This window comes from Canis lupus, chromosome 2 (genome assembly GCF_003254725.2).
Source record: "Canis lupus dingo isolate Sandy chromosome 2, ASM325472v2, whole genome shotgun sequence".
Taxonomy (NCBI): domain Eukaryota; kingdom Metazoa; phylum Chordata; class Mammalia; order Carnivora; family Canidae; genus Canis; species Canis lupus.
In genome coordinates, this window is record NC_064244.1 from 5,947,391 (window position 1) to 5,964,665 (window position 17,275).

The 17,275-nt window shown below is 41.7% G+C and overlaps 1 protein-coding gene and 1 pseudogene across 4 annotated transcripts in view; both read right to left on the reverse strand.

Moving 5' to 3' along the window:
- MYO3A (myosin IIIA) overlaps nucleotides 1-17,275 on the reverse strand; it is a 240,351-nt gene continuing 223,076 nt past the window's right edge. For 2 of the 4 annotated variants that reach the window (XM_049096892.1, XM_025463904.3), the window contains 4 exons: nucleotides 16,295-16,401; nucleotides 8,080-8,120; nucleotides 6,552-6,695; nucleotides 1-618 (listed from right to left, as the gene is read on the reverse strand). In XM_049096892.1, the coding sequence (XP_048952849.1) occupies nucleotides 501-618; nucleotides 6,552-6,695; nucleotides 8,080-8,120; nucleotides 16,295-16,401 (410 nt within the window). In that variant the 3' untranslated portion in view covers nucleotides 1-500. Of the gene's footprint in view, nucleotides 619-6,551; nucleotides 6,696-8,079; nucleotides 8,121-16,294; nucleotides 16,402-17,275 lie in introns of those variants that run through there. The other 2 variants (XM_025463908.3, XR_007403741.1) reach the window with 2 other exon arrangements.
- Nucleotides 12,111-13,767, reverse strand: LOC112670393 (protein ARV1-like; annotated as a pseudogene).

Sequence of the window (17,275 nt, forward strand, 5' to 3'; positions counted from 1 at the left end):
TTTCCCAGGCACTTTCTTTATTCAATCACCTCAACAATCACGAGAAAGAAAAGCGCGAGTCTGAGATGAAGTTCATCTTCAAAGCCTCCCCCGGCCCCGGCTTTGTTTTGCTTGCCCCTCCAGTGTCCCGCGGGCCTGGGAGAGCCGTTTCCAAGGGAAAAGAAATCGGTGACGTCTCCCAAAATGAGAGAGGAGGGATCGGCGCGAGGTCGGGCGCATCGGATCCACAGGAGTTGCAAATGGGTGAACAAAAGGATACACAGGGGCCCAGGGATGGGGTGCCCCAACTGGCGGGCCGGTGGGAGCGGAGGGTGCGGTCGGAAGGGCTCACAGAATTCTCCGTCTCCGGAGGCGCGAGCGCAGGGAGAGGCCCCTGCCACCGTCAAGGCCGCGCCTTCCGCGCCCGGGGACGCCAGCGCCCGAGGGTCTCCCGCCTCGGCCCCTGCAAGCCCCCCAGTCCCCCGCGCATTCCCCCGGCGGTGGCCCCGGGAACAGCCGGGCTACACCTGCTGCAGGAGGCGCTGCCGCTGGGAGGTTTTACGCAGGAGCCTCCTGTAGTCGTAGGGGTTCGCTGCGGGGTCATTTTCCTCGGGCTCCGGGTCCTCCTCCGCCCAGCACCTGCAGCGAGACCCGGGCCGCGGAGTTAGAGGCGCCAGCCCAGCAGCGCAGCCCCGCCCACCCCGAAAGCCGGTTCTATTCCCCCACCTCCCGCCAACCGCAGGCATTTAGGAACCGCACTTTCAAAACACCGGGAGAGTGGCCGAGTGCAGCTGCACAATTTTCTCAGCAGGTTTTCAACTGTCCCCATGCCGGCGGGGGAATCTGGTGACTCTGTGTCAGATGACAGCCAAGTAAGGCGGCAGAAGGTGTAGCTGGGAGAGGTAAGCTTCCTTCGGTTTGCAAGAACTCACAACCAATAAACAAATATTTATTTTAGTACCTTAATTTTTTTCCACCATAGTTCGGTCAAGCAGGAACATTCAAAGCGCCTAAATAGATAACCATCATTTTGCACTTTAAAACTGCTCAAATGTTTCTCGGAAGCACTCCTCCCAAATCGGATCAACCATGTTAGTGGTGGTCCCCGTCAGCTCTTTCAAGGGAGGCCGCTCCACCACGTTTCCTGAACCAACTCTACCTTTAGATTCAGCAACTTGCCTCTGGAGGAAGGGCACTCTCTTCTTCCAGATGCAGCTACACAGATGCACTCATTTACTTATGTGGTACCTGCTAAGTATTAGCCTCAGTGTAGGCTAAAGGTGAACAAAAGCCCCCACTCTCATGGAGTTGAAGAGGAGCAGACTATAGGGACAACCTTCCCATGCCAGGTGGTGAGAGGTGCTATGCAGAAAAATAAGGCAGCCTAGTGAGAGAAGACTGGTGTGACATATGTGTTTGTGTGTACAAGCAATTCCGTTGAGGGTGACCAGGAAATGCCTCTCTGGTAAGGTGACACATGTGAGAAGAGTCCTGAAGGAAGAGGAGGGGTGAGTGAGCCAGGCAGATATCTTAGGGAAGAGTGGTCCTGCCAGGATAATGGGTCAACCAGTGTAAAGGCCCCGAGACTATGGTGTGTGTATGGTGTTCAAGAACAGCAAGGAGGCCATTGTGGCTTGATTAAAGTAAGCAAGGGGGAAACAAGCAAGGAAGGAGAGTAGGAGGAATGAAGGGACAATGTGGCAGAGAACTGAGTGCTTTGGGACCCTGGCAAGAATTTGAATTTTACTTGAGCTAGGGAGACACTGGAGGGATATGAGTGGAGGATTGGTTCATAAAAGGATCTGACTGCTACAGGGGAAGTAAAGAGGTCTGTTAAAAGATACTGCAAAAGTCCAGGCCACACTGATGGTGACGCTTACAGAAGAGGAAAGAACTGACCAGCTTTTGGTCATGCTTGAAAGTAGAACTGAATGAGTCTGCTGATACTTTGGATGTGGGGTATAAATGAAAAGAATCAAGAATGGCTGTGCGGTTTTTGGCTTCAACAACTGAAAGGATGAAGTTGGTATTTAATGAGATGAAGAAGGTTATAGGAGTATATTTTTTGGGGGAGGGGGAGATAAATGTTTTGGTTTGGGTTTTTCAAATTTTGAGATATTTATTAGACATCCAAGAGGAGATAATGAATAGGCAGTTGGATATATACATCCTTATCTAGGCTAGAGATTTCAGTTTAGGAATTTTAAGTAAATAGATAATATTTAAGGTCATGAGAGTATTTGTTGATAAAGCAAAGGGCTGGGACACTCCAATGTAGAGAGGCAAGAGAAATGAGGAGGAATCAGTAAAGGAGAATTAGAAGAGAAGCCAGTGAGGTAGGAGGCGAATCAAGAAGTACTATCCTGGAGTCCAGTGAAAAATAGGTTTAAAGAAAAAAATGCAAAATGCTTCTGCTAGGACAAGATAAAGATTGAGAATAGATCATGGGGTATGGCAAAATTGAGGTCACTTGTGACCTTGATAGGGGCAGTTTCAGTGGCCTGGTGGGGACAGAATCTTGAGTGCAGGGGCTTATGAGAGAATGGGAAGCAAGGGCCTTGAGAAAGAAGGATCACTCTCATGTAAATGCTCTTTTGCTATCATGAAGAGCAGGAGCATGGGTTTTGGAAGGGGGATTGAGTCAAGGGTGTTTTTTTATGATGGGTCCAATTATATCATGTTCACAGATTGTCAGAAATGATGTAGTAAAGAGGACATTCAAGATGTAGAAGAGGGAGGGGAATAACTGCAGGACAACGTTCTTGAGCGGATAGAAGGACTTGGATTCCGTGAACAACAGGAAGGTCTGGCCCTCATTAGTAGGAGAGTCATCCGTAGTAAACTGAGGGAAGCATATAGGTAAGCGGTAGGTTTGGCCGTAGGAGTATGTGTCTGTTATCTATTATTTTCTCAGTGAAACAGGAAAGACGGTTGTCATCTGAAAGCAAGGAGGTTTTGAAGGTTTGAGGAGAGAGGAAGGCATCTGAAAGAGTGGCCTGGGAAAGTGGGACAGTGGAATTTCAGGGAGATATAGTATTGCAAAATAGCTGTAAGGGGGCCCACCTCAGGTGTGTGCTCATACATCTCGAGTGAGGTTTGGTTGTGTTTTTCTCTAGCCATGTACAGCTGTGTACGTGCAGGTATGAACTGGGTAAAGTTGGGTTTACCCAGTGTTGGGGTTTGCCAGTTGACTAACTGAGGGAGAAATGGGCAGGATCATTGAAGGTATACGCAAAGCAGGGAAAATAATAATCAAAGGAGACAGCTAAACTTTTGCTTGCAGATGAGTATGCCCTTATTCTAGTCCATTCTGAATAGAGAATTTAAAAAAAGACACCTTTGGGAAGGTTTTTAGGGCATTTGAACTCAGTGGATATTTGACAGGAAAGGTCTTTGGGATACCATGGGTATCACCTATGGGGCAGGTGATCATTCTCTTTTGATCAACTGACTTGAATTCTCATACCTATTCAGCTCATTTCTGTTGTGAGCATGTTGAGTATCAACCATCTTCCAGGTACACCACACATGTTATCTCGAATTCTAAGGACAGCTTCGCAAGGCCTGAGAGGTTATCCTTAGACTTCGTTGGCAGATGAGGAAACAGACTGATTCTACTTGATACAGCAAGTGAGGAGTGGAATGAGGATTCAAATCCATGTCCACCCCACTCAAATCTCATACCTTCCCCAGTGTACCCCTTTGCCTCTTTTCTGCTGATGTTTTCTTCGTGACTCTACTATCCCTTGGCCAAGGCACTCTTGTCACATTTTTTCCTTCCCTGACCATCCTCCCTATATCTCCTTGTCATAATTAAAACTTGGCTATGCCTTAAAAACCCTCTCATTATTGCTCAACGGAGATCCCACTAAGACCCACCTTAGGAGATGAGGGGCCCTTAGTTCTGTTGTCTTCTAATGACATCCTCTAATCATGACCTGCTCCTACTTTTAATCACTTAAAGTCCATGAGATGCCCAATGTCATCACTATTGTGGTTCCTGATTCCCAGACCTACTCACACCTTCCTGGGTAACATTAGTCATATACTTGGTATATGTGCATATTAAATATACAATATATAAAATATTATCAGAATAATGTTTATTTATTAATATATAAATAATATACTTGTTTGTATATAATATATAAGATATGTATTTATCACATAATAATTTAATGTATATAATAATTATATATATATTCTTTCTGCAATAATGTCTTCCAAGACACACTTTGAGGCCAAGTCTCTTTAATTGTCTCCAGATGTCTTTTAGAGCTGTTTTTCTGCGTTTTGTTTTCTATTTATTTACTTGTTTGTTTCAGAGGTAGAATTCAGAGATCCATCAGTTGCATGCAACACCCAGGGCTCATCACATCAATTGTTTTCTTTTTTTTTTTATTTTTTTATTTTTTTATTTTTTTTTTACATCAATTGTTTTCTATTTTAAGTCCAGGATCCCATCAAGATTTACTTGGTGCATTTATAGTTTTGTCTCTAGTCTTTCTTAGCTTAGAAAAATCCCCCTCTTGGAGTTACCTTGTTTAGCTTCGTTTGATCATTTACTTTCTCTCTAGAGTCAAGCTCTTTGGTGATGAGGATGACATTGTTTGCACCACTGTGTCCACCCCTTCCTCAAGCACCCAGCATAGGGCTTTGACAGGGAAGCAATACAGAATAGCGGTTCATGTCATTGACTCTAAACTCAAAAAGGCCTGTGTTCAGATTCTGGCTCCCTTGCTTTTTATCTAAGTGACTTTGCAGTCATTAAACTTTGTAGACGTAGTCTCCTCATCTATAAAATGGGGCAGTGAGAGGCACTGTCTCACAAGGTTGCTGTAAAAATTAAATGGGTGAACAGCATAGCACCCAGCCCAAAGGAAGCACTCAGCCAATGCTGGCTTCTAGCATTCCCATTCTAGTGAACACTAATCCACGTCTGCAGACCTGGATGCAACACCAGGCAGTATTTCAGGGATATAATGCTTTTTATAGTAGATGTGTGTCTGTGGTTGGGGGGAAGGGGAGAATGAATATACTAGAAAGGAGGCAAATTGGGTTGTTAAAATGGGAAGTGGATATGTCAATGGAAAGCAATTTGAGCAGGAAGTGAAAAACCTTGGATCTTAGTTCACTAACTCAGTGTGTGACTTGGGGCAAGTCACTTAATCTTTTTGGGCACTTGTTATTCTCCTGTGATTAGACTGGGGCATCTAAGCTCCACCAATGTTACAGTTCTTGATCTCAGGATGGAGGAAACACATCTTTTGGAGACAAGGGGCAGAAATCAAGTAGATTCTGGAAAAGCAAATAAAGATGAAAAGATCCACCATCTATGGAACCTGTCCCCTATGCCACATGTGCTGTTAAGTACTTCACAGACATCATTTCACTTAATCTCTAATCTCTATGATCATTTCACTTAATCTCTATGACAATGTGGTAGTTACTAGTGAATCCTTTTCCAGATGTGAAAACAAGCTTGGAGAGGTCTGGTAACATGAGCAAGGTCCTCAACTGCCAAGTGGCAGAATCAGGATCCAATCTAAGGCTGACTGACTTTAAAACTTCTTCCCTTAACCACCAGGTCACACTGTGTAAGAAATGGTGAGGGTTCTGAGTGCTCTATGCTGGCAGGATGTTCACTTAGGATTCTGGAAGAACAGCTTTCCATTGCCTGTCATTACTCCCATTTCTTATAAACCACATTTCCATTTTATTATGTGCCCTCAATTCTCAAAACTTCACAGAAAATTTTTTTTGGGGAAAAAATTCCAAAATAATAAGTAAGCTACAAATAGTTTAAGTACTTAATGTCAAACAAAGTTAGTGGTGAACTGAGAAATCAAATCCCAAACATGTATTTCTATATGAGTCTTTCTTCCAGATATTATTTGGGTCTGAAGTCATGGATTCTGAGAAATGACAGCATAACTGAGCCAGTAAGTGTTGAAGATTCCATTGGTTAGTACTTCAACACAGAGTTTGGTTTATTGCTTGTCATTAGTAGGACTATGCAATTTATTGTCCAAAGTAAGGTACGTTTTAAATTAAAAAAAAATTGAAAAACAATTTTTATTTATTTGAGGGGGGGTGGGGGGGGGGGAGAGAGAGAGAGAGAGAGTGCGAGAGCACACACAGGTGCGCAAGTGAGGGGAGGGGCGGAGGGAGAGAGTCTTCAGGTTCCCAGCTGAGTGCAAAGCTCACCACTGGGTGTGTGTGTGTGTGTGTGTGTGTGTGTGTGGAGGGGCTGATGTCACAACCTATGAGATCATGACCTGAGCTGAAACTAGGAATCAGATGCTTAACTGACTGAGCCACCCAGATGCCGCAAAGTGAGGTACTTTTAAAAGAAGGTGCTGTTAACAATGACACCAAGAAAACAGGTATGGAACGGGTTGTCTAAATACTCTACCATAACCCTTGAGTTTACTTTTAAACAACACATCAGTCTTAAGAGGCACTATTCAGTGAGAATACTTTGTTACAGTCCAAACACAATGACAGTGCTTCAGAAATGGAATTCTTAGTAAAACATAGAAAATGCTATTCTTTAGGAAATAGTGTATTACCTGTTGTCAGCATTAAAATATTGATGCTGGTGTTCTCCATGTTGTCTTCCACCTCTTACACTAGGGTTATGTTCCTTTGGTCTAGAATGACTGGGCAAAAATTCCTTGTAATAGAAATCTTCCAGGTCTAATAATTTTCCTTGACTGTAAATAAACACATAAACACATCATGGTTTCAATCTACTTTTATACTCAAACTTTACAGGATACTTGTTTTCTTCTTTTATTTTATAAATTTAGGAGTAACACATACATGTCAATAGAAACAAGAGGAGTCTTGGAATACATAAGACAGTATACACCATAAATTAAAAAGAGAAACAAACCCCTCATCTCTTACCTTTAAGAGAGCATTAGCTGCTGGAGCAGCTTTTCCTGGCTTCATCTTATTCACGTTGGCCCAAAACTAGCAGTTGCTAGATAGCCAGTGATTATAAAGTTCCAGTTTGGCCAGTCTAGGACAGGGTTCACAACTGACCCCCGGGCCACTATGAGAAAAGCTGACCTTAATGTGTCAACACAGCATTTTCCAGTTTTCTCAGCCATCGGTTAAGTACAGATGTATACAATGTTTCATGATCTTACTTTACTTCTCTCACAGGTAACCTTCTGTCCTCTCCTTACTGTTGGTCTTTAGTGGGTTAATTTCTGTGCTAAATGGTAATTCCTGCACAGGATATACACACAGGGGTATGTCTGTGACCATTTTAATTCTTGGATTTACTCCCATTAGTCTTGATTCCTGTGATGCTCAGTACCTGAAGTCTGATGGGACTTCATAAGAGGTTAACAGGGAAGGATCTGGAAAATGACCAAGTGTTACAGAGTTTCTGGGGAAGTTGCTTTTCAAGTTACAGATGCCAATTGACAAATTAACTTTCAGAATGCCACTGATACATAAATCAAGAGTTCAGTGTCCACTGGTACTCAATAAAAAAAAACCCTTGATTGTTATTAGCACTCCCTGGAAGTCAGTTAATTTGAAATATTGGTATTATGTTAAGATAGTAAATTATTGGTGGGCTGAAATGTTACAGGAAAGGGGACTAGTGTGAATCTAAGTTGCCATACCTGCAAGGTAACACAAACCTTGTTTCCTGACAAATTCGTAAATATTATAAGGAGTGAGATTGAACATGTGTTGGAAGAACAAAAAGCAAAGGAGTTTGGGGAAAGAAAGTTCATGGACACCAAGTGTGTTCAGATTGCCCAATCAAAACCATATTAATGGACAGAGAAAAGCAAATTCTGTATGGGGACAATACAATTCACTCATAAATGATCTGATCTTAATGTATGCTTTGCACTGTGCTAATTCAATATGTTTCTAATAGGTAAGATGATCTTCTAAATTACATATAAACCACATATTTATAATATAAATGTATTGAGAGGATACTACTTTCCAAATCTATTCACATAAAATAGGTGATTTTAAAAAATAAGTGATTTTCAGTTGTAATTTGAACATATGGATTTATATTTTGTTTTGATAAGATGTCATTGAAATTTAGAAATAATAATTTACCTATCTTTTCTTGGTCTTCGTTTTTCTTCTTGGATTGATTTCTAAAGGGAATGGAAAAATTTAAAAATTAATATATGATTAATATAATTTAACTCATTAATATTATTGATGTATTTACTATAATCTTAATATATAAATACATTTGTTCCTATAAAGTCAACTTAGACATAAGCAAGTGGATATAATGTTTTTAAAATATAATGAAATATAATTCACTCAAAATTTACTAATTATAAATTTGTGATTGCTTTTTACTGGGCCTGGACTGTAATTAATCTCTGCATTCCATGTCAAAAAAAGAGTTTGCCACACAGTGACCAGTGAACACAAAATTACCTAAGGTCCATCTGCTTACAAATGGGAAAAAACATGTCAGAATTCCTAGAAAACCCATTTCTCTATTACAAATGCAGCTGTGAGTTAGGTAAGTTGCTTAGGCTGCTTTAATGTCTTGTGTATATGTCATCTTTGTCTGCTGGCAAAGCAGATGGGTGAAGGCAGATGTTAACAGTCCACAGAAGAGTAGAAGTGTGACTTTGCTAACTTATAGGAGCCCATTTACAGCATAAAAGCAACAGAATAGATAATATATGTGTTCATTTGCAAAATTTTTTCCAGTTAAGAACTTTATGTATTAAGGCACAAATTAGAATATATAAGTCTGGATTTAATTAGATACAATTTTAATCAATACATCAATCTGAACACTAATGAAATGGTACGTCATTTTACCTTACATACAAAGAAATATCACCTTTTGTATTGTAACACTAGTAATGTGTTTCACTGTGTTCTGGCTTAAGGTATTTGAACTCACCTATTTACATGTTGTAAGAGCATATATCTGTCTTTTAGGCTGAGAGAACAAATAGTACACTCACCGTGAACAGGCTGAAGATTTTGTAATTGTGGGAACTCTAATGCTACAAGTTGCACCATAAAAGTGCAAGACAATAAAAATGGCAACAAATAATGGTTTGTAAGTATTGAGGGTAGTCCCCGGTATTTTTAGGCACCCTAAATCATTTTTCTCCCTCATGATCTATCATTTGTAATACACTAAAATGGTGGATGAGTCAAATAGTTCATGGTTTCATCTCTTCTTATTGGTTGGTATTTTAGTGGGTGAAGGAGGATGAAGATTGGGAATGCTTAAATGCATCAAGTCTGGGAGTGGACCATTCAAGAGCTAACCATGTAAGGAGCAGGACACCAATTACATTCCTGTCCTCCTTCCCATTCCTATTATGTTTTTGATCCAATGCCCTGGGCCAGAAAGTGCTCACAAATAATTATATTACCGCCATAGGTACAATGGCCCCTAGCAGTCTAGTGAATGATTTCCGCAACTCAGTTGGTGTTAGTTGTGGTGGATGTTCTTTTAATATGACAGAGGTCCTGCCTCCTTGTTCCACTGTCTGAAAAAAATGTCTCTTGTTCTTGACAACAATTTTCTATAATCCAAAGCTATGCTTAAATGATGGCAATATGTTGAATGACAGAGATTCCCTTTCCACCACCATGAATCAAATGTTTTGTTCTTGAATTCTGAAACTGGCAAGGGACCCCTTTTTATTTGGGATCAGCATTTCCATCTGAGAGACTGTGTATTTAACTTGGTTCTCAGTTATAAGAATCTCAGGAAGAGGAAAGAGGAAGAGGAAATACTGTCCAGGCTTATGCTTATTTCAGTCTTGCCTGCAGTAGAATATTCTAGTGAAACATCACTCAAAAATATGTTTTTCCAAAAATCATTCAAGGTGGTTTATAATGGAAGCAATTATACAAGCAAGGTAATAAAGTGGAGGTTGTAAATGAGGAAGAAAGTTGGCAAAAGTGTTAGGATGGAACCTTACATTGGTCCCTTAGTGACCTGGCAGCTGGAGCCAGAGGGAAACATGAAACTGCATTTTTCATCGTGAAGAAGGAAGCATATTGTCCTTCCAGGGAAAGGATTTAATACTAATTTTATCACTTGGGACTTTCTATTAATGACATTTATTTAAAAAAATCTTTTCAATGATAGTTTTGAAATGATAAATTACTAATTTGAAACTTGAAATGAAAAGAAAGAAGCAAATGTCCAATGGCAGTTTCTTGTAGAACTAGAAGAGAGAGAGAAAAGGAGATAAAGATGGCATAGGAATAAAGAGATGTTCTGGGGTGGGTATTTCTTGAGGAGGCCTTTGGAAGGTGGACGTCTTTGCTCAGAGAACTCTGAAGAATCTGTTTCTCAGTCAGTTACACTACAACCTCTCCCCAGAACTTTAAAATTCATATCTGGTACATTATGGCAGACACAATCTTACATTCCTTTTGGAAATACACTAACACTAACTACTTACTTACAGGGCTTCACAAGGATGGAGGAGGCAGTCAAAATGCAGAAGAGAAAAACAACAACCCCATATCCCAGTAGCCAAACTACCCACCCTTCCTACCTACCTACCTATTAGTTTAGGGAAGATACTGTTTATTAGAGAGAATGACCACAAGCAGGGAGAGGGGCAGAAGGAGAGGGGGAGAGAAATAGAGAGAAGCAGACGCCCCACGAGTGAGGAGCCCCTGCACGGGGCTCCATCTCTGGACCCTGAGATCATCCCTAGGCTGAAATCAAGGATCAGATGCTTAACCAACTGGGCCACCCACACGCCCCTGAAACGTTGCTATTTTCGTTCCAGAATCAGAGTGAGCTGAGCCTAAGAAGTGAGCCCGAGAAGCCCAAGGAGGACCTGAGCTGAGCACGCACACCCTGTTGTTTCAGCATGTGGTGCCCGCTCTGCTACTCAGATCTGTGCAGCCATCAGCAAGGTGACTCAGGACCAACAGTTTGCTCAAAAAATGAGTAACAAAACACAATCACTTCAAAGGTCCTGCCAGTTTTATTATTTTCTCCAGTATCTTCCCTAAACTAATAGGTAGGTAGGAAGGGTAGGTAGTTTGGCTACTGGGATTTAAAGATTTATTAATCTTTAAAAAATAGCAATGTTTCCTAGATGTAAGAGACTAAGAGCATCCAATCATAGAAGAGAGCTGGTATTGATTTAAGGCAGCCAGAATGATCACGGAGAGAAGTGACATCCAAGGAGAAACAAGAACTACGGGAACAGGTAATGCAGTTGGGTGCACAGCTGTTTGTGTCAGGAGGTGCAGGGACATCACCCCCACGGCTCTGCAGGCCCAGAAGGGAGGACTGTAACTGCAGCCATGGGGCGTCACTGGTGAGCGAGTCCCTGCCTTCACAGAGCTCGTAGACTGGAGGGGAGAGGCAGACAGGAGAGGAGAACACATATATTTACAAGTGCTCTGAAGACCATGAAGCAGGGCCAGGTGAATACAGGGATGGGTGCTACCTCACACATATGGGGTGCCTGGGTGGCTCAGTGGTTGAGTGTCTGCCTTTGGCTCAAGTCTTGATCCTGGGGTCCTGGGATTGAGTCTCACATCAGGCTCCCCGCAGGGAGCCTGCTTCTTCTTCTGCCTATGTCTCTGCCTCTCTCTCTGTATTTCTCTCATGAGTGAATAAATAAAATGTTTTAAAAATCTAAATAAATATAATTATTTTTGCTCAGTACAGCGGCCTTGGGTCATCAAGAAAAGGTTTACAATCTGCAGTATATTTTAGAAAGAGTTTCATCAAAACCATTTAAAATTATAGAAGGTGGGGTTTTTTGAAACATAGATCTTTTATTGCACGTGAATCATGAATTCCTGTTCCTCTTTCAGTTCAAATGCTTACCGGAAGTGGTCTATAATGTATAAATCCTCACTTGTTGCATTACCTTATTCCCTATAGCAGCATTCCCTGTGTCTGTGGCTATCTCTATGTGGTTTGGTTGTTTCTTATATGGGGAGGGGGAGAGGCATGGCAGTTTTGGGGGGCTTCCAATGACATAACTTTCTTTTTTAGAAACTGTAACCAAATCTTTGCTTAATTTTGCTCAACAGAAATGAGGTGCTTGGTTTATATTTTAGTCTTCTCTTTTCTGGATGCAGTTGGCCATGCCACAGATAACAAAGAATACAACTCTTCAAAACTCTTGAGAGTTACAGATGGCACAATCACTTCCTACATTCCATTCCCTCCTCTGGAAGAAATAGACCATGGTGCTTTCTATCAGTAAGCGGTGCAAGATGGCCAAAAGGAGAGCTTTCAGAGGTCACTCTATTTGCCTGAAAATTTGATGTAAGGACAGATACTTTAATGAGTCTGAAGCACAAGAGTGTGTTGTTGTGTTCCCAAATGATAGCTGGAATCAGAGTTTTCCATAACTAAATCATAATAATGCTTTCAGCAGCAAAATGAAGTTGAGATTTTTGTTTAGTTTTGTTGTTTTTTCTGCTGTCATCAGTCGTTCTACCCATAGGAAAGTAAAAATGCCAATAAAAAAGGCAGTTTGTTCTAGAGAAGCAATTGCAAACCTTCTAGAGACATTCTGCTCCTTGGTATATCTAATAAAGTCATCAGGATCACTGTTCTGGTTTGAATCTTGAAGCCACCACCACCTTAGGTACACTTCAGAAAGCAAACAAAATGGGCAGAGTTTTCCATTGCATGTTTATTTTAATATTGAAAAGAAGATGTCTGTAGGCCTGGGCTTTGCATAAAATAGCATTAATCAAGATGATAACAGGAGAAGATGTGATGTATCTGTCTAGATGTATCTATCTACTGGTTTTATGGAGGATTTGCGGGGTTATCTTTAGCACTCTATGGTTACAGTCTTGATACAATTCTTTGGCCTCTTGGTTGCATTTGATGTACCTGTACAGGCAGGAGGCCAAAGCAGCAGTAGAAATGGCTGCCACCCTGTCTGTATCCCCTTGCCTGGTTAAAGCCAGCTAACATTCCAGAAAGTGTTTTCCTGGCTAAAGGATGTGAGTCCCATCATAGCTATAGGTTCCACTATGTGTTAAGCCCCAAATTTGGGTACGGGCCAGATAAATATGAACACATGGTGTGTTGTCACTTATACTAATATTCTGGTTTTCTGTGCTTTATTTTTCATTGAAGCCACAGATTTCAAGACATAGGGTTATAAAAAAGATTCCCGTCATTAAAATTAAAAGGTAGTAAACCCTTTACATTCATTTAAAAAAGAAGAGGACAAAGGCAAAGTCAAAGTCAACTTTTTGAGGGCAGGGACTCATTTGTGAGGCTCAGAATCTGCTGCATGATTCTGAGAAGGTGGTTGTCAGTAACAGGCACTGCACCTAATTTCAAGCTCTTATAAATTCTCATATCGAGAATGGCATCTGTTGGTGAAGCCCTCATGGTCAATTGTCATTTCAGCTACAGTTAATAAAGGTCACTGAGCATCATTTACCACTTATTTCAGGGTTAATAGGGAATGTCTGGTAATTTCTAATCTTGTTCTCTGCTCTTCTTTCTATTTAACTACATGAACAAATGTCAGGCTAGTTGCTTCCTTTTGGGGTGGGCAGTGTAGAAAAAAATCTGTTATCAAGATTTTTATAAAGTAATAGTCAAATGCAGCTATCTGGAATTTTTGCTTCCTTGATTTGCTTCTAATTGTATTTTGCTCACATTTCACTGCACTCATTTGTACCACAGATATTTACTGTAAGCCTATTATGTGCTAGGCTAAATGCAACAGGCAAACTCCTTGACCTTACAGAAACCACCTTGACCACTCTTTGGCAGTTGTATACTGGTGACAACTTCATGGTGACATGAAGTATGGGCCACCTAGGGAGGACACAGGAAGAGCTCCTTTGGGATTTGGGAGTATCAGGAGGGCTTCTTGAAGAAAATGACATCTAGGCTGGGGGTATTTTGTCCCCATGAGGTGAGAATAGAAAAAGGAAGTGGGTTGTAGGCTGAGGACAGAGCATGTCCAGGGACAAATGCCTACAGACAATGTGAAGAACAGGTACAGGCCAATGAGAGGGAATGGCTGGAGTAAATAAATGTCAGGAGCTGAGGCTGGAAAGGTAAGCAAGGCCCTGATGTTGGCCAGCCCTTCTATCATAGGCCACTAGGAAGTAATTACAAGGCTTTCCATCAGAGGGGTAGCATGACTAGATGCTAATTTTAGAAACACTATTCTAGCTACCATGTGAAAGATGCATTAATGGGAAGGGGAGCAAAACAAGAGAGCAGTAAGAGGAGGGATAGATGCAGAGGAGGGATAGATGCAGAGATATCACCTGGAATTGCTGGCCAGGAGGAGGCTGTGGGCAGAGGAGGTGGAGAGAAACAGAAATTCAGGAGATATTTAAGTGGTAGGATTTTGGATATGGAAGATAAGAAAGAGGGAAGAGTCAGGATAATATTCTGATCATTGGTTTATGAATACAGCCAGTCATTCATTCACAAAGACCATATATCACACATTTCTATTTATATGAAATGTTCGGAATAAGCAAATAGAGGGACGCCTGAGTAGTCAGTGTTTGAGCGTCTGCCTTTGGCTCAAGGCGTGATCCCAGGGTCTTGGGATCAAGTCCCATATAGAGCTCCCTGAAGGGAGCCTGCTTCTCCCTCTATCTGTGTCTCTGCCTCTTTGTCTCTCTCTGTGTGTCTCTCATGAATAAATATATAAAATATTTTTAAAAAAAAGAATAGGCAAATAGAAAATAGATTAGTGGTTGCCTCAGGCTGGAGGGAGGGGATGGAGAATGACTGGGTATGGAGTTTCTTTTTGGGGTGAGGAAAATGTTCTAAAATTGATTATGGGGATGGCTATACAACTCTGAATATAATGAAGACTATTTAATTGTATATTTTAGGTGTGTGAATTGTATGGAATGTGACATAATAAAGCTGTGTGTGTGTGTGTGTGTGTGTGTGTGTATGCCCATGTACATCCATGGAGAGTACGTAAAATAAACACTAGCCAGTTTGAGTCTGAGTCTGGAGCTTTGGAGAGGTCTAAACAGAGATAAAGATTCAGAAATTGGTAGTAACTGAGGTCATGAGATTGTCCAAAAGTAATGAGAGGAGAAGAGAGCCTAAGATTGAATGCTAGGCAACACCAAGGAGGATAGGAGCCTTCCAAAGACACTGGAAAAAAACATCCCCAGAGAGAAAGCAGGGCTAAGACTGACTTGGAAGTCAAGTGGGAGCTCCATTTTCTGCCCAGAAGCTGGGAAATGTAATTTCAATGGATGGGAAACATTCTCTGGGTGAAATGGGGGCATAGAGAATCACTGTTCCTTCCCTGTGGCAGTGGGAGTGGAAGAGTGGATAAGTGTTGCAGAAGGAAGGACCAGCAGGTACAAAGGACTCAGGAGCATGCCAGGTAGGCACTGGCTGGCAAGGTTTTAAGCAGTAAGCTTAAAAGTTAGTAGGCATGGGGGCCTTGAGAGGGGGCCCCAAGAGTAGCCTGGGGTCCAGTGAGGAAGGCCTCCGCAGCATCTGGACTTTATGTGGAAGGAAGTACTGGACTATTAGAGGGATGGATCAGTAAGGGAGAAACACACTCACAAGACAGTTTAAAGAAACATTCTGGTAGGGTCTGGAGCAGCTGAGATAAGAAGCCTGAAATATTCTGGGTGAGGAATGATGATGGTCTGAAGTAGAGTGTTGCCCATGGGGTCAGAGGCAGGGCATGAATTGGAGTGAGTCCTGGCCAGGAAAAGCCACACTGTAGGTGACAGAGGAGATGTCAGGAATGAGAGAGGGCAAGATCCAGGAAGCCCCCCAGGTTCTTGGTCTGGGTCATCAGTGGTTGATGGTGACACTCATAGATAGCAGGAACAGGAGAGGAAGGGCAGGTGGGCAGGGCTGGTGCCAGGGAGCCCTCCTGTTGCACATAGGGAGTAAGCAGGAGCGGTCAGTCAGAAGACTTGAGTGCAGCTAACGACCCCGGCAGCTCTGCAGTGCCTATCTGGGTCTGAGTTCTGACCAGTGAGATGAGGACACCATCTTAAGGGCTATTCACAAGATGAGATGTCACCTATATGTGAAGCCCCTCTGTCTAAGCCTGGAATTTGAAAGCTGCTCAAGTAAATGTCTCCTTCCTCTTTCCCTTTCTTCTTCTTTTCCTAAAACTTGACCTTTGACCTAAGGTCCCTCTGAAGAGCTCCTTTTATGATGCACTTCTCTTTCTGGTTTGGTATTTGCACCTCAGCTCAATTAACGGACCAGCAGAGAAGACTGCTAGAGGGCAGGGAGAGGCTGGGACCTAGAGGAAGAGGAGTGTTAGCAGTTGCTATGGCTCTCATCTGATAGGAAGAGTGAGCCACTTACATGTAGCAGATAATAGTATGTGGAGTCCTCAGGGTTATTTAATGTTTTGGGTTTCCGGGGCCGTCTTGGGGGTCTCAATATTTTTGGCTCTTCTTCTTTAGAGATACCTATAAGAAAGGTGATCATAAACAAGTTTTCAATTACAAAGACGATTATCAAGCAATGCTTTCCTTTGGGGGTAAATAAGAAATTATATACATACAACTGGGGCTTAAGCTTGGAGAAAGAGGAAAGTTCTTTGTTCCCCCAACCACCCCTTAATCATATTCCTCACTACATGTTCCTTCTGCTTGTCTAGTAGTGTGGGGCTTTGAGAGATAAGGGAAAGGAAAGAAGGGGAAGAAAAAAATGTATAGTTTGGTAATGTGGAATAGCGTACAGAAGTTCAGAGGATGATAGGGAGACGAGTTGAAAGTGCTAGAAAATCCTTAAAAAGGGGTTTTATGCCAACATTTAAGGAAGAGTTAATACCTATTTTTCTCAAACTATTCCAAAACACAGAAAAGGAAGGAAAACTTCCATAGTCATTCTATGAGGCCAGCATTACCCTGATACCAAAGCCAGATAAAGATACCATGAGTAAAAATAACTACAGGCAAGTATCTCTGATAAAGATGGATGCAAAAATAACCAACAAAATATTAGCAAACTAAATCCAACAATACAGTAAAGAAATCATTCACCATGATCAACCCAGGGATTTATTCCTGGGTTGCAAGAATGGTCCAATATTCACAAATCAATCAACATGATATATCACATTAATAAAAGAAAGGATCACCATATGATAATTTCAATAGATAAAGAGCATTTGACAAAGTACAACATGTATTATTGATAAAAACCTACAACAAAGTAGGTTTAGAGGGAACATACCTCAACATAATAAAGGCCTTAAATGAAAAACCCACAGCTAATATCATCCTCAATGGGGAAAAACCCAGAGCTTTTCCTCTACACCCAGGAATAAAACAGGGATGT